The sequence below is a fragment of the Heptranchias perlo genome, chromosome 15 (genome assembly GCF_035084215.1).
Source record: "Heptranchias perlo isolate sHepPer1 chromosome 15, sHepPer1.hap1, whole genome shotgun sequence".
Classification (NCBI taxonomy): Eukaryota; Metazoa; Chordata; class Chondrichthyes; order Hexanchiformes; family Hexanchidae; genus Heptranchias; species Heptranchias perlo.
In genome coordinates this window covers 23,439,985-23,464,120 of record NC_090339.1, presented here as the reverse complement: position 1 = coordinate 23,464,120, position 24,136 = coordinate 23,439,985, and the positions used below count along the sequence as shown (strand labels likewise).

Sequence of the window (24,136 nt, the reverse complement as noted above, 5' to 3'; positions counted from 1 at the left end):
AATTCAAGGGAGCAGATCCCAAACGGAGATGGTTCACAACTCACAGAACTTGACTCATTTGGAGGAGGCCACCCTAGCTACTCTGGGGCTTTACAGCATAGAGGGAGTAGGGAAAGATGAAGTGGCGGACCTTTCCCAAGTTCAGGCCTAGTACCATCCTACTCTTACAATTTGTACCTTCATTCATCCCACACAGGCTTACACACAACCACAAAACATCACATGAGGTATCTTGCGACGCAATCTTCATCAGAGGGTGAGTTGGACAGCTAGCATCCTAACACTTGCCCTTGTCTGTCATATAGGCCTGGAAGAGCAGGATGTCAGCACTGCTACTGACCCAGAACAAGACAGGGATGCTCAGCACCTTGTGTCGCTCTCACCTAAGTTTGTAAGCACCAGCAGAACTATACACATTCCGTAGTTCATAAGGTTGAATAAAGAACACAAGTTGAGGCAGAGTGCACAAATGAGGAGAAGCAAGTCCTAATGTTAAAAGAGGAGCAGAAACAAGCTAACCACATAGCCATGAAGTCCTGGTCTCTTGGGATTCCTGCCACCTAATAAAGGTTCTGGGCCTTGTGTACGGATCTCTGTACAGAGTAAGTAATGAATGTGTTGCTCTTTGCAAACAAAAGCCTCATCACTTGCTTGGTGTACCTATGGGCATCTGTCTGACTGATTCGGCATAGAATTGTTTACAGGTTTGCTTCAAGGAGATGATATGGCTCTGTGATAGTGCAGTGGAGGTGGTGAAGACAGTTCACCTCTGACATGCCCAAATAGGCCTGTCTGGGCCTATGCTTGCAAATCCTGGGGTAAGGTAGGTGCATAGGTAACACCTGAGGTGCAGTTGCACTGCCTTACTTGTTTCCTCATGAATGGACTTCTTCCTTTAAATTTGGAAATACCGTTGGAACTCCCCAAATCACTTCCCATCCTGCCCAATTTGGCTGCTGCAAGTGAAAGAGAGAGTTGTAAATAACATTCCTCCAAAGCAAAAATCCAGGCCTAAACAAGAACAAAAAGTGAAGCACCAGTGAAAATGCAGATAAAGCTAGGTAATAAGACAAACAATGTTTACTTTCAATTAGCTACTTTTGAGAAGCCAACTCCAAAAATTGAGGTGATCCAGACAGCCATTCACCTGTTTGGAAGGGGTGAGTAGTGCTCCAAAACCATAAGACGTTACTCGGGACCAGTCACTGTGTATTTGCAGGTAGAACGAAGCTCATGCTGGATTTTTAACTTTAGAGACATGTGAATCAGTAGACAGATTTCACAACCTGGGCTCCCTTCCAGTCAGGCTCCCTGTCTGGGGCCCCACCTCACAAATTTCCTTATTTTTATATAGATCTATGAAAACATCATGAAAATGTCAATTAGAAACCTATTGTCCTTCAAGAGAACAGGAAGACACTGACATTTTTTTTAGTGCTATGCACAAAACTTTAACTAACTGCACAGTGACATCGTGTATTACAGTACATGAGTAGAATAGACACAAGTTGACGATCATAAATTTGCTAACTACTGTAATTTATCACCTACAACCTTGCTGTATGTAGTTTAGAATGTCGCCAGGCTGGATTGTAGGATGAGCCTCAAGTGACAATATGGTTGATGTATCTTTCCTCTCAGAGGCTGATCCTGTGGAGAACCCTTGTAGTGATCCCTCCTTCTCAGTTTTATTTTAAGAAACATTTTGTTTCTCTGTTACGATATCAGTTAATCTTTGATATGTCATGTGAGGATGCAGTTATGTGTTGATGTGGAACAGTTTTGGGTGCATACTAATGGGAAAGTGGTGCTACAAAAGCAGAGCCAGTTTGCCGATCTGACTCCACAATGCACTAAGATGAGAAATGCAGGGAGTTTCATACCATTTGGACTTTGCATCAGCCTGGTACAAGGCCAGATTTTAAAGTACCCAGGTGGCGCACTGAACTTCTGGGAACTTAACAAACTTACTTTTCCTGTGTTTTTAATGTTAGTGGAAGGCTGACACTGATGTCTGCACTCTTCTAACATTGAAAATTAGCTGCACAGGGAGGGGAACGCTATGCATCTGACCAGCCACACATGCACAGGGCTCCTTGTCACTAAATTCAGTGCAAGGTGCAGTTGGCGGTATAACTTGGGTCTGCCAGTGATACATTGCATTCTATAGCTAGCAGTCTGAGATTAATATCTTCAGTAGCACTGCAGCATTAAAAACATTATCTATCTTTTTGCTCAAAGCTTGTTAAACAGAAATTAAAATGGAGTCAATGCTCTGAGATGGTCCTGAGTCAAACATTTTCACTTTCTGGAAAGTTATAGTAAAAATCTTTATTCTTTGAGTTCTTGTTTGTTTTACATATGCATTTTGAGGGTAGCGTGTGATTTCTAGAATCAAACATATTTTATGATGAATTGGATGATTTCCCAGACTTGAAAAGGGAGGAACTAGCCAAGGTCGCTGCTCCAAATCTCTTTCCAGTGACACCTGCTGGAAGAGAATGTATGTGGACATTATGGATGAGATATTTATGGATAAGGAAGGCCATTCGGTCCATCTTAATTCATCCATCTAGAAAAACCCTATTTGCATTTTTCTTGCGCCTTTCATGACCTCAGGATGTTGCAAAGCGCTTTACAGCTAATTAAGTACTTGTTTTGAAGTGTAGTCCCTGTTGTAACATAGAAAATCTAATTGTTTATTAAATGATTCCAGAGTTTTCACCTTGACCGCTCTACCCAAAAATCCATTCCAATAGTTGATCGTTCTCTGCATGGAGAAGGACCTCCTCACATCAGTCGTAAAGTTACCTTTTGCCAGTTTGAACTTAAGTTCTCTTGTCCTACTCTCACAGTTTAATTTAAAGCAGTGGTCTGGATTAACCTTTTCCATACCATGTCCCTTTAAGATTTATGAGGAGAGGTTGGTGCTCGCCTGTGATCCCATTGTGCTGAATAGTATCCTGACACTTTACTATCTAGCCTGATACATGGGCCTAAATTTTAACCTGGAAGAACTGGTGGGTTGGGGGCGGGGGGGCAATAAAAATTGTAATAGTCTGGAGTGGGAATGAATCTCGGCACCAATCCACTGAAAAACGCGTTTGATCCAGATGGATCTGGTGCACGCGTACTTCAGAAATGCAGAAGTCCCGCCCGCAATTAAAACCGGCAGGGTGACATTTAAAGGGGTAATTAAGATCGTTCAAGTAGTTAACTCAATTAATTTTTTGTGGATTGAGGCAGACAAACGATTTTATCTCTACCTGAACATGTCTCCCATGGCCGCTGAAACATGCCATGGAAACGGAGGCGAGTTGCAGATGGCAGCCCTTTGGACACTTAAACCAATGATTGATGTGAAGGAAAGGTGAGTTTTTGCAGCAGGACAATCAGTTCTCGCAGACAAACCTTTGGCTGGGAGTTCTTTGTGTTTAGATTGTGATTTCTTTGTTCACACTCAGAATTCTTGTGTTCACACATATTTACTCACATTTACCCCCTTGAACGGACACCATCGGATTGGGGGGCGCAATGGATTTATTCAGCAGTACATCTGAGGAGGAGGCACATCACCATCTGCGGCAGGCACGGCGTGCAGTTCTGAGAGTTGAATCTCCACAAGACAGAGGTGCGCCACAAGGACTTGCAGAACTGCAGAGAGGGGAACAATGGAGGGGCCGATGTCACAGGAGGCACTACCCATGTGAGAGGGTCTACAGGCAAAGGCTGAACTTCCTGGATCTCCCTGAGGAGCAGTGCCTACGAAGGCTCAGATTGAGTCGCCAGGTGGCCGCAGACATCTGCGGGCTCCTTCACGCAGGCCTACCCCCGGATGGACCTGGTGGTCACACATTGCCCGTCGCAGTTAAAGTCACCACTGCCCTCAATTTCTTTGCCTATGGATTCTTCCAGGGTGCCACCGGTGACATCACCGGGATCTTTCTGTCATCTGAACATAAGGGTGTATGACAGGTCACGGCTGGCTTGTTTGCCAGGGCATCCGACTACGTCAACTTCCCCATCGACGACATCAGCCAGACTGAGAGGGCAGTGGGTTTGAACTCTCTGGCTGGCTACCCATGGGTACAGGGTGCAATTGAGTGCACACACGTAGCAATTCGTGGACCTGCACATGAGCCAGGAATGTTCATCAACTGAAAGGGACATCACTCTATCAATGCACAGCTGGTTTGCAACCACCAGAAGAGATTTCTTCACGTGTGTGCCAGATTCCCTGGCAGCTGCCATGATTCCTTCATTCTGCACGAATCCAACATTCCAGCCCTCTTCCACGCACAAGACAGCCTTAAGGGCTGGCTCCTTGGAGACAAGGGATACCCCCTGCAGACGTGGCTCATGACACCTTTGAGAAACCCCACTAGCGAGGCACAGCAACGGTACAACGACAGTAACATCATGACCAGGTTTGTCATTGAACAAGCCACAGGAATGCTCAAGATGCGCTTCAGGTGCCTGGATTGATCTGGGGGAACCTTTCAGTACTCACTGGCGAGGTGTGCAGAATAATAGTCGTGCGTTGCGTCCTGCACAACATCGCTCAAAAGAGAGGGTTACCAGTGGATGAGGTCCCCTGCGTTCAAAAAGCAGCCACATCTACCATCGTGTGGAGATGCCGGTGATGGACTGGGGTTGACAATTGTAAACAATTTTACAACACCAAGTTATAGTCCAGCAATTTTATTTTAAATTCACAAGCTTTCGGAGGCTACCTCCTTCCTCAGGTGAACGATGTGGAAATGAAGTCCTCGAAATGAAGTCGCATTTATAATTCACAGAACAATGCTGGTGATAACAGACAGTTTTTTCAACTGCCCGTTGCCAAGGCAATCAGTGTGCAGACAGACAGTTGTTACCTGCCAGGTCTCAGAATATACAAATCACCAAAAAAAACAACAAACAAAAAAAAAAAAACAGAGATAGAGAGGTAGAAACATAGAAAAGACAGCAACTGACCCGTTATATTAAAAACAGATAACATTTGTTCGCTGGTGGGGTAACGTGTAGCGTGACATGAACCCAAGATCCCGGTTGAGGCCGTCCTCATGGGTGCGGAACTTGGCTATCAATTTCTGCTCGACGATTTTGCGTTGTCGTGTGTCTCGAAGGCCGCCTTGGAGAACGCTTACCCGAAGGTCGGCGGCTGAATGTCCTTGACTGCTGAAGTGTTCCCCGACTGGGAGGGAACCCTCCTGTTTGGCGATTGTTGCGCGGTGTCCGTTCATCCGTTGTCGCAGTGTCTGCATGGTCTCGCCAATGTACCATGCTCTGGGGCATCCTTTCCTGCAACGTATGAGGTAGACAACGTTGGCCGAGTCACAGGAGTATGAACCATGTAACTGGTGGGTGGTGTCCTCTCGTGTGATGGTGGTATCTGTGTCGATGATCTGGCATGTCTTGCAGAGGTTACCGTGGCAGGGTTGTGTGGCGTCGTGGACGCTGTTCTCTTTCTATGTTTCTACCTCTCCATCTCTGTTTTTTTTTTGTTTGTTGTTTTTTTTTGGTGATTTGTATATTCTGAGACCTGGCAGGTAACAACTGTCTGTCTGCACACTGATTGCCTTGGCAACGGGCAGTTGAAAAAACTGTCTGTTATCACCAGCATTGTTCTGTGAATTATAAATGCGACTTCATTTCGAGGACTTCATTTCCACATCGTTCACCTGAGGAAGGAGGTAGCCTCCGAAAGCTTGTGAATTTAAAATAAAATTGCTGGACTATAACTTGGTGTTGTAAAATTGTTTACAAACATCTACCATCAACATTGAAGAAGAAGAGGAGAAGGAGGAGGAGGAGGATGATGGGCAAACCATTGGCAGAGCAGCGTCTCATTTGGCTGCTCGTCACGCCAGGGAGTCACTCATATTTGATAGATTCTTATAGGAAGATGTGCAAAGTGACTGTAGTCAAGTACTCAGACCACCTGTAACGACCACCATGATCACCAACACCACCGCCCCCCCCCCCCACCCCAGGTTGCACAAAACAGTCCTGCAACCACACATACACCCATTGCAAATGCACTCAATGGGTGACATCGAGTCTCGCCGTTCATGATGAAGCACATGAAACAGCGCTTTCACAAAAGGCACTCAAGAATGGGCAAGACGTGGCAGTGGTGGTGAGAATCATAACATTTAATGTGAATTTAATAAAAACCAAATGTAAATGAAAAACATGATAGTCTGTCAGACACCATTGTTCATACCCTTGGTGATAATAAAACCTTCCACTTCCTCTTCCTACAGTTTCTACGTGGTTAAACCCCTGCGGCTGCAGCAGGGGTAATGGCAGGTTGCTCAGATTCATGCCCTGATTGCTTAGATGCTTTCAGCTTACAACCTCTGGGTTTTGGAGCCCGTGAGGGCCTCTCCAAAGACTGCTCCACCTGCACCTGTGCAGGGGCAGACTCGGCCATCTGGAGAGGTGGCAGCATTGCGGGTACTAGGTGAGGGGGGGGCAACAGGTAAGACATGGGAGCGCTTTGAGTGGCGTCCCCACTTCCATGTCCACTTTCACCATCGTCCCTCTCCTGGGCCAGGGCCACATTACTCCTACCACTCTGCTGGACAACAGTTTGGAGGACATGTGTGATGCCTTGTAAGGCCAGTGCTAATGTATCTGTCTCCCTGTTTAAAGCGGCAGAATGTTGTTCACCCCGAGTCCACACAGCCATTGCCAGGGCCTGAATGGACTCATTTGTGAGCCATGCTTGAAGCTAAATGGAGACTGCCATTCTATCCATTGCGGACCTTCCCGCACTTACCTGCACCATCAGTCCACTAATGCTGGAGGTGGACTCCTCCAGCCTCTACGTCAATGTGGAGACTGAGCGTGACAAGTCTTCCAGTATGTCACAAAGGTGCAGCTGTACCTCTATCATTCTCCTTTTTATGGATGGCCCCTAGGGTTCAGTATCTGTGCCAAGCTGAGCAGAGCTTGGAGAGGAGTGCGCCCACCGACACGGACTCTCCACCGCTGCCCCTGCCACCAGTGTCTGCTCGTGCTCATTTGTGTGTGATGACTCACCAGGTGACAATCCAACTACCTCTCTATTGGACCCACCGAGGTGTGAATATCTGCGCTGGTGCATGTCTCTCTAGAATGTGACGGTGCGCCCTCAGAGGCATGGAGCTTCTCTGAGGAATCACCCTTGTCCACTTCTTCAGTCTGTGATGCCCCTGAAAGAGAACATACAGCAATATTAATAAACATTGCTGAAGTAATCTTGCGATGAGCAGACTGAGGTGTGAAACAGGTCAATCATTGATAACATCAATCCATGTTGTGTGTGAGGGATGTTAAAGTTCTGTCACCAGACTTTTGCGGAGTGCCAGCCTCGGCATCCCCGGTGGCCAGGCACTCCACTGTACGACTTATCTCCTCCTCTGCCTCTGTGAGGGTCATTAGTTGTGCACTATTTTGCCCCCCTCCAGTCCTCGTCCTCTCCCTTGCATTTTGCGCTCTCTTCTCCGACAAGGGGAGAAAGTACAGACGTGTGAGTGAGTGAGGGTGATGTGGTCATCCGATGGATGCATTGCTTTGGGTCAGGATGACAATGAAGCAGATGCATCAGAGGGTGAAGATCAGACAGATTGATCACATTGCATCAGGATTCGGGTAAGTGGTAGTGGTGAGTTCACAAATTGGGGGGTGGGTGAAGAAGTGCACAGAAAGTGAAGATAATTTGACACTGAGCCTTAAGTGGGTGTGAGGAGTGATGTGATGGAGTAGGCTTCCAGGGCAGTGTGAGGGGGGGGGAGGGGTGGTAATGTTCACCACAGAATGCAGGTGAATCAGTAACTGTACTCACTTTTCCTGACCTGGTTAGGTCATTAAATCTCTTCCTGCATCGCAGCCATGACTGGGACACCGTGCTGCTACTGTTTACCTGGTCTGCCAACTCCAGCCACACCTTCTTTGAGACAGAACCCGTTTTCTTCCTCCTGTCCGGTGGACATAGGATCTCCCTCCTGTTTCTCACAGCGCCCAGTAATGTCTCCAGGGTGGCGTCTGAGAACCTTGGTGCTGGCTTGGCTCTGAGACATTCCTTACTCATTTTTGCCTCATTTCTCCTTCAAAATGCATTGTTGGAGTGGCCCTTTAAATAATGGGCTTTAAACGCGTCATGCGGTTGCACAGTATGCCCGCTGCGCAGTTTGAGGACGAGAAACCTGGAAGTTCAGTTAAGTGGCCTCAACTGAGTTGCGATCACTCGGGACCACGCACGAAAATTTTTTCCGAGTTTCCCTGCTCAGGTCCTGTCTCATAGTTAAAATTTAGGCCTTGTAGTTTGAGCATGGTACCAGATGGTCACAGGCCCATCGAATTGTGCCCCAGCAGAAGAACTCTAGGATCACTCAAGAGAGAGTTAATACTGTGATGGGGACTATAGTTTTCTATGGAAGGATGAGCTAGATGGGCTGAGGGGCCTCCATCATCGATACTTATCTTAGTAATGAGTTACAGCCTTCAAGACTGGAGGAATTATGGGACAAAATAGCTAGAGAGTGAATTTTTCACCTGTATAGTTTTTGCATCGAAAATATTATTTTTTTTATTTGTTCAAGGGACGTGGGTGTCACTGGCGAGGCCGGCATTTATTGCCCATCCCTAATTGCCCTTGAGAAGGTGATGGTGAGCCGCCTTCTTGAACCGCTGCAGTCCATGTGGTGACGGTTCTCCCACAGTGCTGTTAGGAAGGGAGTTCCAGGATTTTGACCCAGTGACGATGAAGGAACGGCGATATATTTCCAAGTCGGGATGGTGTGTGACTTGGAGGGGAACGTGCAGGTGGCATTGTTCCCATGTGCCTGCTGCCCTTGTCTTTCTAGGTGGTAGAGGTCGCGGGTTTGGGAGGTGCTGTTGAAGAAGCCTTGGCGAGTTGCTGCAGTGCATCCTGTGGATGGTACACACTGCAGCCACGGTCCGCTGATGATGAAGGGAGTGAATGTTTAGGGTGGTGGATGGGGTGTCAATCAAGCGGGCTGCTTTGTCCTGGATGGTGTCGAGCTTCATGAGTGTTGTTGGGTCTGCATTCATCCAGGCATGTGGAGAGTATTCCATCACACTCCTGACACAAGTCAGGCCTTGTAGATGGCGGAAAGGCTTTGGGGAATCAGGAGGTGAGTCACTCGCCACAGAATACCCAGCCTCTGACCTGCTCTTGTAGCCACAGTATTTATATGGCTGGTCCAGTTAAGTTTCTGGTCAATGGTGACCCCCAGGATGTTGATGGTGGGTTATTTGGTGATGGTAATGCCATTGAATGTCAAGGGGAGGTGGTTAGACTCTCTCTTGTTGGAGATGGTCATTGCCTGGCACTTGTCTGGCGCGAATGTTACTTGCCACTTATGAGCCCAAGCCTGGATGTTGTCCAGGTCTTGCTGCATGCGAGCACAGACTGCTTCATTATCTGAGGGGTTACGAATGGAACTGAACACTGTGCAATCATCAGCGAACATCCCCATTTCTCACCTTATGATGGAGGGAAGGTCATTGATGAAGCAGCTGAAGATGGTTGGGCCTAGGACACTGCCCTGAGGAACTCCTGCAGCAATGTCCTGGGGCTGAGATGATTGGCCTCCAACAACCACTACCATCTTCCTTTGTGCTAGGTATGACTCCAGCCACTGGAGAGTTGTCCGCCGGATTCCCATTGACTTCAATTTTACGAGGGCTCCTTGGTGCCACACTCGGTCAAATGCTGCCTTGATGTCAAGGGCAGTCACTCTCACCTCACCTCTGGAATTCAGCTCTTTTGTCCATGTTTGGACCAAGGCTGTAATGAGGTCTGGAGCTGAGTGGTCCTGGCGGAACCCAAACTGAGCATCGGTGAGCAGGTTATTGGTGAGTAAGTGCCGCTTGATAGCACTGTCGACGACACCTTCCCTCACTTTGCTGATGATTGAGAGTAGATTGATGGGGTGGTAATTGGCCGGATTGGATTTGTCCTGCTTTTTGTGGACAGGAAATGCCTGGGCGATTTTCCACATTGTTGGGTAGACGCCAGTGTTGTAGCTGTACTGGAACAGTTTGGCTAGAGGCGCAGCTAGTTCTGGAGCACAAGCCTTCAGCACTACAGCTGGGATGTTGTCGGAGCCCATAGCTTTTGCTGTATCCAGTGCACTCAGCCGTTGCTTGATAACACGTGGAGTGAATCGAATTGGCTGAAGACTGGCTTCAGTGATGGTGGGGATATCAGGAGGAGGCTGAGATGGATCATCCACTTGGCACTTTCTGGCTGAAGATGGTTGCAAACGCTTCAGCCTTGTCTTTTGCACTCACGTGCTGGACTCCGCCATCATTGAGGACGGGGATGTTTACAGAGCCTCCTCCTCCCGTTAGTTGTTTAATTGTCCACCACCATTCACGACTGGATGTGGCAGGACTGCAGAGCTTGGATCTGATCCGTTGATTGTGGAATCGCTTAGGTCTGTCGATAGCATGTTGCTTCCGCTGTTTAGCATGCATATAGTCCTGAGTTGTAGCTTCACCAGGTTGGCACCTCATTTTTAGGTACGCCTGGTGCTGCTCCTGGCATGCTCTTCTACACTCCTCATTGAACCAGTGTTGATCCCCTGGCTTGTTGGTAATGGTAGAGTGAGGAATATGCCAGGCCATGAAGTTACAGATTGTGCTTTCACAGAATCATTGTAGCTGGTATGTAGACTCAGGCAGTTGTGATAAATTCTAAAGCTCCACTGTGATTGCATCATAGCCAATTAGAATATAGTCCAGTAGTTTTCTAAATCACGACACTTTTGCATGGAATGGAAGATATATAGTAGTTTGATGACTCAGCAATTGTCTAACAGATGGTAAGTATTAAATTCCACTTTATATACGCCTTATTGCACACATGTTCAGTGCATAAGAAGCGCTGGAAAGTTGCTGGTTGGTTTATTTCAGTGCGAGTTGCATGGTTGCATTGTGCCTGTGATGAATTACTTAAAATGCGAGTTTGCCGTAATTAATGCCAAGCTAAGGCTAATGCTAAAAGAACTATGCTGCTATAAGCACTAAACAGAAAATAAAATGATTGTACATATGTTAAAAAACAATAAATGGCTCCCTTAGGCTCTAAATAGGTTCAGCCTCTGCTAGAACAACACCTTTGAAAGAAAAATATATTGTTAGCTCCGACAAGTTTTTCCTAATTACTAGGAGATCTCCAATGGCATTGCTCAGTGAATTTGCTTCATATAATACAATCAGGGTCATTGATATATGGTGATTGACAAAGTGAAATTATGATTTATGAGATGGTGAGGTGTGTGAGCATTGTGGAGGGGGGCTTCCAGATGTGGGAATACTGGGAAGGGGTTGCCAGGAGTGGAGGCAATGACGGGGGGGGGGCGGTGGTTCACAGGGTCAGGGGGCATTGGGAAGAGATGAAAGAGCACGAGAACAGAGGTCCTGAGGCTAGGAGTAATGGGAGCAAATGGTGGGACTTGGAAGCAGTGAACAAAATGTTGGGGTCTGCAAACATTGTGTGAAGGACTACTTGGAGGGTCAATTACAAACGCACGGCTGGTTCTTCATTGGGAGTCCACCATTGTGTGGGAGGGAAATAACATGCTATTGCAGCAGCTTAAAGAGACAGCTCAACAACTTAATTCAACAGAGAAGCCTTGGAAGCAAAAAGCCCTGCTACAAATAATCATTCTGGGAGGGGCAGGAAGCAGCAAACGTGCACAGCAGAAAGTGGAAATTGCAGAAAGCCAGCTGCTGTCCTTTACCATAAATACCACCCGGCTCCTGCCGACAATCAATTCTGAACACCTCTTCAATACAGGTTTCATTCCTGGGAGGCGAAACTGAGGTGATCATTGAGAGAAACAGGAAGAGCAAGCCCTGCCCATTCACCATCATTTACACATGGCAGGGGTGGACAATTAGTGGATGGTGTAGGAAAGTTGCAGGAGCTAATGTTGGGGATTGGGAATCAGTGGCAGGCTTCTCTGCCTATTTTCTTCCACTATCTGGCCTGGAAACACGCAAAAATGAGTGGAAATTGGAAGGAAAATCCAGGCTGGAGACTTCACCTTTGAACCATCAGTATTGCTTGGGGAAAGTGGCTATTCTTTTCAAGAATATAAAATATTGCACAAGCACAGTTATGTCCTACTCCAAAGTGATGGATGATGAGGAGATATCAGCTTTACTTTATTTATAACTATCGCCAAGGGAGATAATTTGGAGACTAACACTGATACATATATATGGGGCATGATTTTATCAGAAGTACGGGTTTCCCAGACGTCCTTAAGATTTCGATGTAAGGACATCTTTTATTTTATTTTTTGATGGTTTCCCGCCTGACAGGCCGGCCTGATTGACAGGCTGGCCTCAATTAGACGTGAGAAGAGGAAGGATGGGGGTCATCAGAGGGGGTTGGGGGTCACCAGGGGGTGGCTCAGTCATCGGGGGTTACCGGGGTGGGGGGGGTGCGTCAGGGGTCAGTCATTGGTGGGGGGGTTTCAGTCATCCGGGGGGCACAGTCACGGTGCGGGGGGGGTCAGTTCCCGGTGGGGGGGCAGTCATTGGGGGCTCACTTATCAGGGGGGTGGCTCAGAAGGGCTCAGTCATCGGAGGGGGAGCTCAGTCATCGGAGGGGGGGGGGCTCAGTCGTCGGGGGTCATCATGAGGGGTCGGAGATCATGGGGGTCGGAGATCGTGGGAGGGATCAGAGATCGTGGGGGGGTGGTCGATCGCGTTTGTAGGGTTGCTACAGGTCGGCTTGTTGGGCTTGGGGGAAGCACTCCTGCACCTCTGGGCCCACAAGCTGTGCTACAAAGACACTTACCTGCTGTTTCGGGCCTTTTCACCTGCTCTCACGTGGCGTGGAGCAGAAGGCCTGGGAATCCCAGCCCCCAGGGATTAAAAACAAAAAAATCTATCAAAATGGAGGCCCGGAGCCTCCTTGAAAGCTTTTAATGCCCGCCCCTCGTCCTGCCTCTGTGAAAACTGGAAGTGGGCGGGATGGAGGCGGGTTGGGGGCGGGTTTTAGATTTTAAAAATCTTTCCAGCCCCCCCCGCCTCCAACACACCCGTTTTTCCCATTTAAAATCATACCCATGATGTCTATGCCTGGAAAGATTCACCTATTAATGTGATTGGTGTTCCGATTTTGGATGCTAAAATGTCAGCTTGGCTCAACTAGTAGCCTCAGAAGGTTGTGAGTTGAAGCTCCACTATGGATTTGAGCATATAATCCAGTTTGACACTTCAGTGGGTATAATTTTAATCTAACCCTCCCGGCAGGAAACTAACGGGATTGGATCAGCCACCCGTTTTACACCCGCCTGATTTTACTTTCCATTGAAGTCAGTTTCCACTCGGCAGGTTAGGTTAAAATGACCCCCGCTGCCTTTTTGGTTGAGACGAGAAACAAGGTTCCGCCTGTCAGCACAGGTGAAAGTAATAGATTCCATGGCACTATTTCAGTTAGAGCAGTGCATTTTCCTGGCATCCTGGCCAATATTCCTCCCTTAACCAACACCATCAAAAACACTTTATCTGGTTGTTCATTCATTTGCTGTTTGTGGGAGCTTGCTGCGTGCAATTTGACTATCAAATTTGTCTACATAACAACAGTGGCTGCACTTCAAAAGTAATTCATTGGCCGTAAAGCGCTTTGGGATGTCCTGAAGACATGATAAATCATAGAAATCATAGAATCATAGAAAGGTTACAGCATGGAAGGAGGCCATTCGGCCCATCGATTCCGTGCTGATTCTATGCAAGAGCAATTCAGCTCGTCCCACTCCCCCGCCCCTTCCCCGTAGCTCTGCATTTTTTTTCCTTTCAAGTACTTATCCAGTTCCCTTTCGAAGGCTATGATTGAATCTGCCTCCACCACCCCCTCAGGCAGTGCATTCCAGATCCTAATCACTCACTGTGTAAAAAAGTTTTTCCACATGTCACCTTTGGTTCTTTTGCCAATCGCCTTAAATCTATGTCCTCTGGTTCTTGACCCTTCCGCCAATGGGAACAGTTTCTCTCTATCTACTCTGTCTAGACTCTTCATGATTTTGAATTCCTCTATCAATTCTCCTCGCAACCGTCTCTGTTCCAAGGAGAACAACCACAGCTTCTCCAGTCTATCCATGTAACTAAAGTCCCTCATCTCTGGAATCACTCTAGTAAATCTCTTTTGCACGTTCTCTAAGGCCTTCACATCTTTCCTAAAGTGCAGTGTCCAGAATTGGACACAATACTTCAGTTGTGGCTGAACCAGTGTTTTATAAAGGTTCATCATGACTTCCATACTTTTGTACTCTATGCCTCTATTTATAAAGCCCAGGATCCTGTATGTTTTTTTTAACCGCTTTCTCAACCTGCCCTGCCACTTTCAATGATTCGTGCACATTTACCCCCAGATCTCTCTGTTCCTGTACCCCTTTTAGAGTTGTGCCGTCTAGTTTGCCTCTCTTCGTTCTTCCTACCGAAATGTATCACTTCGCATTTTTCTGCATTAAATTTAATCTGCCACGTGTCCGCCCATGACACCAGCCTGTCTATATCCTCTTATAGTCTATCACTATCCTCCTCACTGTTTACTACCCTTCCAAGTTTTGTGTCATTTGCAAATTTTGAAATTGTGCCCTGTACACCCAGGACCAAGTCATTAATATATAATCAAGAAAAGCAGTGGTCCCAGCACCGACCCCTGGGGAACACCACTGTTCACCTCCCTCCAGTCCGAAAAACAACCGTTCACCACCACTCTCTGTTTCCTGTCACTTAGCCAATTCTGTATCCATGTTGCTACTGCCACCTTTATTCCATGGGCCGCAATCTTGATGATAAGCACTTTATCAAACACCTTTTGAAAGTCCATATACACCATATCAACTGCATTGCCCTCATCTACCCTCTCTGTTACCTCATCAAAAACCTCCATCAGGTTGGTTAAACGAATCCATGCTGGCTTTCCCTAATCAATCCACACTCATCCAAGTGACCATTAATTCTGTCCTGGATTATCGTTTCTAAAAGTTTCCCCACCACTGAGATTAAACTGACTGGCCTATAGTTGCTGGGTTTATCCTTTCACCCTTTTTTGAACAAGGGTGTAACATTTGCAGTTCTCCAGACCTCTGGCACCACCCCCGTATCTATGGATGTTTGGAAGATTATGGCCAGTACCCGGGTGACTTATCTCCTTTAAGTACAGCCATCCTTTCAAGGACCTCTTTTTTAATCAATTTTTAGCCCATCCTGTGACTTTAGCAGCATCTTCATCCTTGGTAAAGACAGATGCAAAGTATTTATTTAGTACCTCAGCCATGCTCTCTGCCTCCATGAGTAGATCTCCTGTATGGTCCCTAATCAGCCCCACCCCTCCTCTTACTGCCCGTTTACTGTTTACATGCATGTAGGAGACTTTTGGATTCCCTTTTATATTGGCCGCCAATCTATTCTCATATTCTCTCTTTGTCCCTCTTATTTCCTTTTTCACTTCCCCTCTGAACTTTCTATATTCTGCCTGGTTCTTACTTGTGTGATCAACCTGACTCTGTCATACGCCCCTTTTTTCCATTTCATCTTACTCACTATCTCTCTTGTCATCCAGGGAGCTCTGGCTTTAGTTGCACTACCTTTCTGCCTCATGGGAATGTGCCTAGACTGTACCTGAACCATCTCCTCTTTAAAGGCCGTCCACTGTTCAATTACAGTTTTGCCTGCCAATCTTTGATTCCAATTTACCCGGGCCAGAACTGTTCTCATCCCATTGAAATTGGCCCTCCTCCAATTGAGTATTTTTACTTTCGAGTGGTCCGTGTCCTTTTCCATAGCTATTCTAAACCTTATGATACTATGATCACTGCTCCCTAAATGCTCCCCCACTGACACTTGTTCCGCTTGGTCTTCCTTATTCCCCAGAACCTAGTCCAGCAATGCCTCCTTCCTCGTTGGGCCGGAAATGTACTGGTTAAGAAAGTTATCCTGAAAACATTTCAAAAATTCCTCCCCTCTTTGCCCATTATATTATTATTGTTATTCCAGTCTATATTTGGATAGTTTAAGTCCCCAGTCATCACTCCTTTATAGCTTTTGCACCTCTCTGTAATTTCCCTGCAAATTTGCTCCTCTATATCCTTCCCACTAGTTGGTGACCTATAGAATACACCCAGTAGTGTAATGGCACCTCTTTTATTTCTTAACTCTAACCAAATAGATTCTGTCATTGAACCCTCCAGGACATCCTCTCTCTCCAGTACTGTAATATTCTCCTTATCCATCCTTTCTTTCCTTCCCTATCTTTCCTGAACACCTTGTATCCAGGAATGTTTAGTACCTAATCCTGCCCTTTTTTGAGACAGGTCTCCGTTATCACCACAACATCATATTCCCATGTGGCTATTTGCGTCTGCAGCTCACCAACCTTGTTTACCACACTTCGTGTGTTTACACACATGTACTGCAAACCAGTCTTAGACTTTCTTGTATTCTCTCTTAGTCTGAACCCAACTAATATACTGTACTATTACCTGCTCTGGTGCTATTTTTCTCTCCCGATCCTTTGCGGCCTCTTGTTTCTGTTTTCCAATGCTACATCCTGGTGCCCATCTGCCTGCCAAATTAGTTGAAACCCTCCCCCACAGCACTAGCGAACCTCCCTGTGAGGACATTGGTCCCAGCTCCGTTGAGGTGCAACCCGTCCAGCCTGTACAGGTCCTGCCTTCCCCAGAACTTGTCCCAATGCCTCAGGAATCTAAAGCCCTCCCTCCTGCACCAACTCTCCGGCCACACATTCATCTGCTCTAACTATAAGGTGCTATATAATGCAAGTTCTTTCTTTAAAAAAAATGAATATTAGATCTTCCAGCTCTATCTCTTTGCTATGCCAGGAATATCATTTACCCAGTTTACAGAATACACACACAAGAGTTGACACTATGTATGAGTAAATTGTTGGCTTTTCTCCAGCATGTCCTACATTCCAAGGAAACACAAGCTCAGTGCCGTTTTTATCATTCAATCTGGATGACATCCTATTTCTATACATTTAAAAAGGGCCTCTCTTATTGAATCTATAATTTCTTCTACAGGAAACCAGGGGTGAAAATGTGTCCCTATATCCGAGATTAAGGGTCACTTTTTGATTTGAAGAACTTACAGCAGCCAAAGCTTTGAGAATGAGAGAACTTTATTTAATTTACGGTTTGATTTTACGACTGAGAGTTTCAGTCACAGGCAACTTGGAGCAGAATTTCCATTCCTGTTTTGTCCCTCCGATTAAAGCAAGAGCTGGTGCATTAAAATAAAGTCATCCTTAGGGATTTTTTTATTGCTGACGGAATGCCACAGAAACCATGAATCAAAAATGATTTTCTGCATCGGAAGAAATCACATCTTCAGCTATTTTTACCTAAAAAAAAGCCAGCACTTGCATTCAGTGATCCCCTCACATCGTATATCATGCAGAGAAACTGTGCTCGATCAATGACACTTCTGCAAGATTTAAACAGCCTTTGCCCTAGTTTAATCACCTCACAAGACATCCTAATTGACTTAGACCATTCTTCCCTCTCACCACTTTAAACCGCTGTTTAGTGTGTGGCTGGGGTTGACATTTGCCTTTTGACCTTCTTTTCAGCAAAGAAAGTGACAAGGCAAGTCAAGGGACCATTAAAGCCAGACCAAAAAAAATGCTTTGTTGTTTACTCAATCCTTTACTGAGGGAATGTGACTGCCATGTAGAAAAGGAACTGCTAGTTCTACAGGCTGCATGTACTTCTCCTGGGAAACGCAAGCCTAGTACTTTATTTATTCCATGTTTTCCTGGATCTTATATTGCAGCTTGCATTTCCTTAAAACAGATGGGATCTTGCTAAGCAAAGGACAGTGCTGTTAAGTCTGTGTTTAGCTGTATGTAAGACCAGCTGCTGTTTAGAGTTTTGGTAGCTGTCTTCCTGTGTTAATCTGATTTACTCGTTTGAGGGCTGACCTCATCATCCTGTCAGTATGGTATCCCACCTACACAGTTAGCAGCAGCTTAGTATTTGCTGCGAGTGCTAGCAGCACTGTATACTGATCAGAGAAGAAAGGCTTGTTCTTTTTGGTTTCTCCAGTGAAGGGATTTGGTGCAGAGGCGTGCAGCAGTGATAAAAGAAAGCTATCTTGCATCTATAAGTTTAAGACTCTCTTGGACAATGATGTCTGTGTCCGGGAGGAAGGAGTTTGACATGAAGCAGATTCTGAGGCTGAGGTGGAAGTGGTTTAGCCACCCCTCGCAGGGCTCTTCTGGAAACAGTGGCTGTCTCCAGCAGGAGGGATTTGAGCACCTTGGCATGGGTCAGAACAGGTTGAAAAGCCACTCTCGGGACAGAGGTGGGCTGAGGAAAAACAGCAGTCCTATAAGCAATTTACTGGCACCTGTGCCAGGTCCAATTTACAGCAGAGCCGACAGTCAGCCATGGCATCATCAGAATACAGTGCCACGCACGCCAGAGAATGAAGGGCTCGCTAATATTTCTACACAAGAGGACACCGTTAAAGAAGAAGAAAAAGAAAACAAAGAAACAGTGGAATCAGGCAGTGCTGATCTTACAGAAGAGTCCACAGAGAGGTAGGAGTTTGCAATGAGGAAACATTAACAGTACCGACGATAGCTGAATATTGTTTACATCATTATTTTAAAGAAAAATCAATGATATATTAGGGCCATAAATTCGTGAATATGCATACTATTTGCAGCATATTTTACGCATGCTCTTAGCTTTTTCTAGTGCTTTGGCTCTTGTAAGTGTGACTGATCATCTGCCTGGTACATTATTACATATTCTAGTGAAGGATTCTAATGCCTGTGGATAATTTGTCTGCAATCACATGTTTATCACTCCTCAGTAAAACATGCAAATGTATGCTGCAAATCCATAGGCTGATAACAGAGTTTCGTGTAGTCTGGTTATGTAGCCTCAGACGTACTTCTGTTTTCAGTATAGTCAGCAGAACAGACAAATAATTTATTCTGGGTTATATTTAAAACATGTGTCAAAATCATGTTTATTCAAAGCTTCATTTTGTGGCACTTGTAAAAAGCAGATTTTTTGGTGTTTTTTTCCTCCCTGCTTATGTGTTTGGAAACTTCTGATTTATACTTCCCAAAACTTACAACGTTTTGGACCCACTCCAATGATGATCCAGGTACCGCGTACGGTGAGACTGTGGAACTCACTACCACGTGGAGTGGTTGATGCAAATAGCATTGATACATTTAAGGGGAAGCTAGATAAGTACATGACAGAGAAAGGAATAAAAGGATATGTTGAGAGGGTGAGATGAAGTAAGGTGGGAGGAGGCTCCTGTGGAGCATAAACACTGGCATAGACCTGTTGGGCCAAATAGCCTGTTTCTGTGCTGTAAATGCTATGTAATTCTATATAATTCTATGTAATGCATGTTGATTTATAGGGTCTTTTCCCCACCAAGTAACTGCATGTGCTAAAAAGTGAACAGTGAAAGGGCAGCACATGGGCAGGGCATTGGGTTATTGGCACACTGGGCCATTTAATGGTTAGATTCTAATTCTGGGCCTGAATTCACACTCAGCAGGCTCTCTGCCATCAGGAGGAGCAGAGAGCAGGCGCCCAGAGGGAGGGAAAATTGAAGCACGAGTTGCTACAGGCTGCTGTTTCAATATTGGCAGAGGCCTGAGGGCACACTGTCAAAACCAACATTATAGATTGAGGAATAATCCACATCATGGGATAGAGGGAAGTGAAGAGGAGAAAAAACAATACATATATGATGGGGAGCAGAAAACCACTGACAAAAAACATTCGTAAAAGAAGAGAATATAACAGAAAATTGTGATTAATTTTCTTGAAAAGGATGAAAAATTGTCCTCTGTTGTAGACTAATTTTATCCATGCTAAGAGGTAATTCCCACTATCTGTGTTACTAATATGATATGCAATTTGAGATTCTAAGAATTTTATTTTGATAAACTATAGCATATAATATCCACTTGCCAGAGTATTACTAAGGATGTATGAAGAGAATTGGAAAGAGTTTCTAGTGATTTCTTTGTACATTTACAGCTATTTTTCCATTAGTCAACTTACAGATGGGCATTTCTGGCCAGGGAGCATGTAGATCTCTAACCAGTGCAGTAGCCACCTGATTACCTTGCATACAACAGAAGCAATACTGAACCTGTGGGAATACAGTGTTGGTCCACTGGCATCTTCCCTCACTGGATGGCAGCAGAAAGGTACAATTCCTGTTCACCAAAAACATCTGCCTAGCTTCAGCCCAGGATGACAGAAAACTACCTCCCCACCATTTTCTCCTTAATTAATCCTACACCATAACAACTATTCATTATCTTGATAGTCAAAGTTTCAGAGACAAATAGCAAATGACTTACGGTGAAGGAACCACCTGTACAGTACTTCTGACTCCTCCATACATGTAAGTGAAGAAATCTCAGATATATAGTGGAGATCAGCAGTATTTTTTCCACAGTCTGGATTTGCTGCTCTTTTTAAAAAAAAATCTATTTATTAATTCCCGATTTTTATGTCATTTTCTCCTTTTTAGGTTCCCCCACTGCCTCACTCCATTCTCTGGCTAAAGGGGCAGGCAAGGCAACCTGCTTCTAAAGTTCAAAGAATGCAATTTTGTAAACAGCCAGCAGGCGGTATGATTTACTCTTCAGCCCTCTTTCCCTGTGAGAAAGAAGACCACCTCCACTCAGTGACTCCCTGAATGGTTTGGTTGACAACAGAAACACACTGTGGACACATTACTGTGGGCACAGGCTTTGATCATCCAAACTTTAGAAAACCATATCGATCAGCACATCCTGATGATCCAATTCCAAACACAGGAACATAGGAACAGGAGAAGGCCATTCAGCCCCTCGAGCCTGTTCCGCCATTCAATTATTCAACTGAAAAACACTTCCATTCCACCCCTCAGCAAAAGGATAACAGACACCTAAGAAACATTGTACAGCATAAAACAGTTATAGTAATCACCTCAGCTATTTTCTATGGATGGTGGTAAATAAATATATTCAATTTTCAATGAAGAAATTCTTTAGTTTGATCATTATAATGCCCTAATATCATTGCAAGAAAGGGGAAGGGAGGAATTTGGGTCAGCAACAAAGTATGGGTCAGAGGAAGAAACCAAATACTTCCTTTAACCCCACCTCCTAACTGCTATGGAACTAACAGGCCGGAACACTGAAAACACAGCTCCAGTTGTATCCTATGGGAGAACACTTGTTTCTTTTTAAAGTTTGATAAAGACTGAAGATTTTTAAAATGGGTAGAAATGGAAGTGGATGGTAATTCCACCCTGGCAAACACTTTCCACCTACGCAAATGGCAATCATACCACCCACAAGCAAATAGTTATTAACCAGCATCAGAATCAAATGGATTGATGTGCTAATTCTAATGATAAGGTGGGTGTAACATGGAGGTTTGCAAATGTTTCCTACTTTATTGTCGACATCTCATCAAGCACCTGCAGAATGGTCATGAACATTAAAACATCCTACTCCTATAGCAGCATTTTTCAACTGTAGCACAATTTTTCTTAAAGGGACAGCCCATCTGAATCAAAACAGTTCATACTTCAAACTTTGTTTATTCTGAACACTTGATTGGCACTCTGAAGTTATCTGAACAGTTGAATAGCACTCAAACAAAACGTCATTTGAATCATGTAATGAAGCAAGCACATAGTAAGCGAACTGCTTCAGGGAAATCAGAAAATAGTGCCAGGAATTAGAAGGGTTAAATTCTAGCAGACACATTAAAACAGATCAGAAAAAGGAGCTATTCAGAAAAAAATAAAATCAGATTGTTAATAATGTACCGTATCCTCAAAAAATTGCTTGTACCTGCTCTTTAAGAGATGTTATATTCAGATCAGTGCCAGGAGGCTTTTTTCAGATATCTTGCAGTGGTAAAAGACTTTCTAAGAGATATGGTACGCTTCATTAGGACTAGCTTGAAGGATTTAATGCTTGGGGTGTTTTAATGTGGGGCTCATGGTGGCAGAAATCCAAATGTGATCCACAAGGAATATTTTTTTGAATTTTTGAACATATCTTGTTCAATAATTCATAGCAGAGATGGTAATTTTTGCACCTTTGTTATACTTCTCAAGATGCCGTATCCGTTTCGTGGGCGAGAACAAAACAAAACTAAATTAAAAATGCATCTTATATAACAGATGCTATAGTAAATGAATATTTCATTTGATTGCTCAGCATGAAAGAAAAGCTACAGTCAGCCCCTACCATCCTGAATAAGCTTCCAATGGCTCCCTGTCTTCTATATTTTGCAAGGTGGGGGTTATTCTGTTACAAGTCAGCAAACAGCTAATGAGATTACGTGAAACCAAAATGAAAATCATATAATTTTGAAATATTTTGCACTTATGGAATAATTCTGGAGTATATGCAGCAGTGCTACATCTTAAAAAGTGCTCTATTTTACAGTAAAACCCTGTCAGCTGTCTGCATCATAAGTGTGCTAATCTCGGAAAGACTATTAATCCTGTCACTTGACGCAAAGTTGCAGAGCAGAACTCAGTGGCTTCATGATGTTCACGAGCAGTAAGGAGAAACGGACAGCGATATTGTAAGGTACAAACCCCAACGGTAAAACTTGAACAGAGGTCTCCGCCCATGGGTCAGTAAGTTTATCTGGTCAGCGGCTGAACCATACAAATAAGGAATGCCCCCAGTTCCCTCAGTCTGATCTCAGCTGGACGATCAGTACAGGCACCACAACTAGCCTCACTGCTTCCAGGTTAGGGAGGTTCCTAAGTGCTATCCAGCAAACTCTAATGGAAATGCATGGATGTGGAAACTGGTGGGGTGAGTTGTTATAACCCCTCTCCGCCCTCAGTGGTTGAATAGCCTGTTGACACGCACTGTAAACGTCCCATATATCAGTAACGGACACTTGAGCAAGATACCCCACAGGTCACTGTGGAACCGTGACTCATGTATGAATTCAACACCTCCAGGAGGGGTGGGATTGGGAAGAAAATTGGGCACAAAAGTTGGAGGGAAAGAGAGAAAATGAAAACCTCAAATGGAAAAGTTCAGAAATCAGTAAGGGGGTTATATTCAGGGCTGTATCACATGCAGAGAGTTTAGATGGTGTTTAAAAGCCACTTATGCTGTTTATGATGCCTACCCTACATTAAACCCCACCCACCTGTTATTCTATAAGTAAAGCTCGAACTATTCCTTTTCCTCATTCGTAACCAAGTGAAAAACAAATACACTTCTGCTAAAGAAAAATACATTGTCAGATCACCACATCAAACAATCAACTACTGGTGTGAAATTAAATTAATGCAATAAATGTGGTTTCTCCAAGTTAAACAAAAATTAACACTGATGTAACAATGTTTAGTTTTACAGTATTAACACTTTATGTAGTTATATAGGAACAACTAACAAAATGGCAGGTGCATGAAGAATTTTTGGTGTGAACAACAAATAACCCATCATGTTCCACCTGTAATCATGATCTTTTACAACTTCTCAAATAGCAAACAAACCACTTAACTGGTATAAGAGTTCATGAATCCAACTGTGGATTCAGCAGATTGTTGATGAATTGCTGAAGCAAGGTCTTAAAGTCTATTTCAGTTACTAGACCCTGACTATCCTAGTGGACTATGCAATGAAGAAACTACAGGTCCCCAACATTGTAATGACGCAAGACTTAGAGAGATATATAACTGAGTATATGAACTTGGTACCCAGCATTCAAAGGATCTGAGAATGAAGTTGCATGACTTGAGAAAGAGCACAAAGGTAAGGAAAGAATATTTCTGTACAGTGGCAGTGTAGGACATATATAAAAATGATGGAAAGCCCTAGCTGTTGGAGAGATATGGAAAGGCACTGTATTCGTAGAAATGTTAACAAGAATGTAGGCAGGAAGATATTGAAAGTGAGAATGATAGGCTTAAGCAAATTAAATTACATATGTTATGATGGGAAAGAGAATTTAATGCAGGAAGGAATTTCCATTGGTCAAGTCCCCTATATCAATTACACTGCTCTTGTGTTTAAAGGCAAAACTCACACATAAGAGGGTACGGAGTAACAGACAGTGGA

At 44.7% G+C, this 24,136-nt stretch overlaps 1 protein-coding gene across 2 annotated transcripts in view; it reads left to right on the top strand.

Annotated features, from left to right (window-relative positions):
• The window catches only part of LOC137332895 (kelch-like protein 4), a 286,378-nt gene that overhangs the window by 129,441 nt on the left and 132,801 nt on the right, over positions 1–24,136 (top strand). Inside the window, exon 1 of one of the 2 annotated variants that reach the window (XM_067996888.1) lies at positions 18,115–18,601. The exons of the other annotated variant lie outside the window; for it this stretch is intronic. Coding sequence (XP_067852989.1) covers positions 18,186–18,601 — 416 coding nt within the window. The 5' untranslated portion in view covers positions 18,115–18,185. Of the gene's footprint in view, positions 1–18,114; positions 18,602–24,136 lie in introns of those variants that run through there. 2 annotated transcript variants of the gene reach the window in all.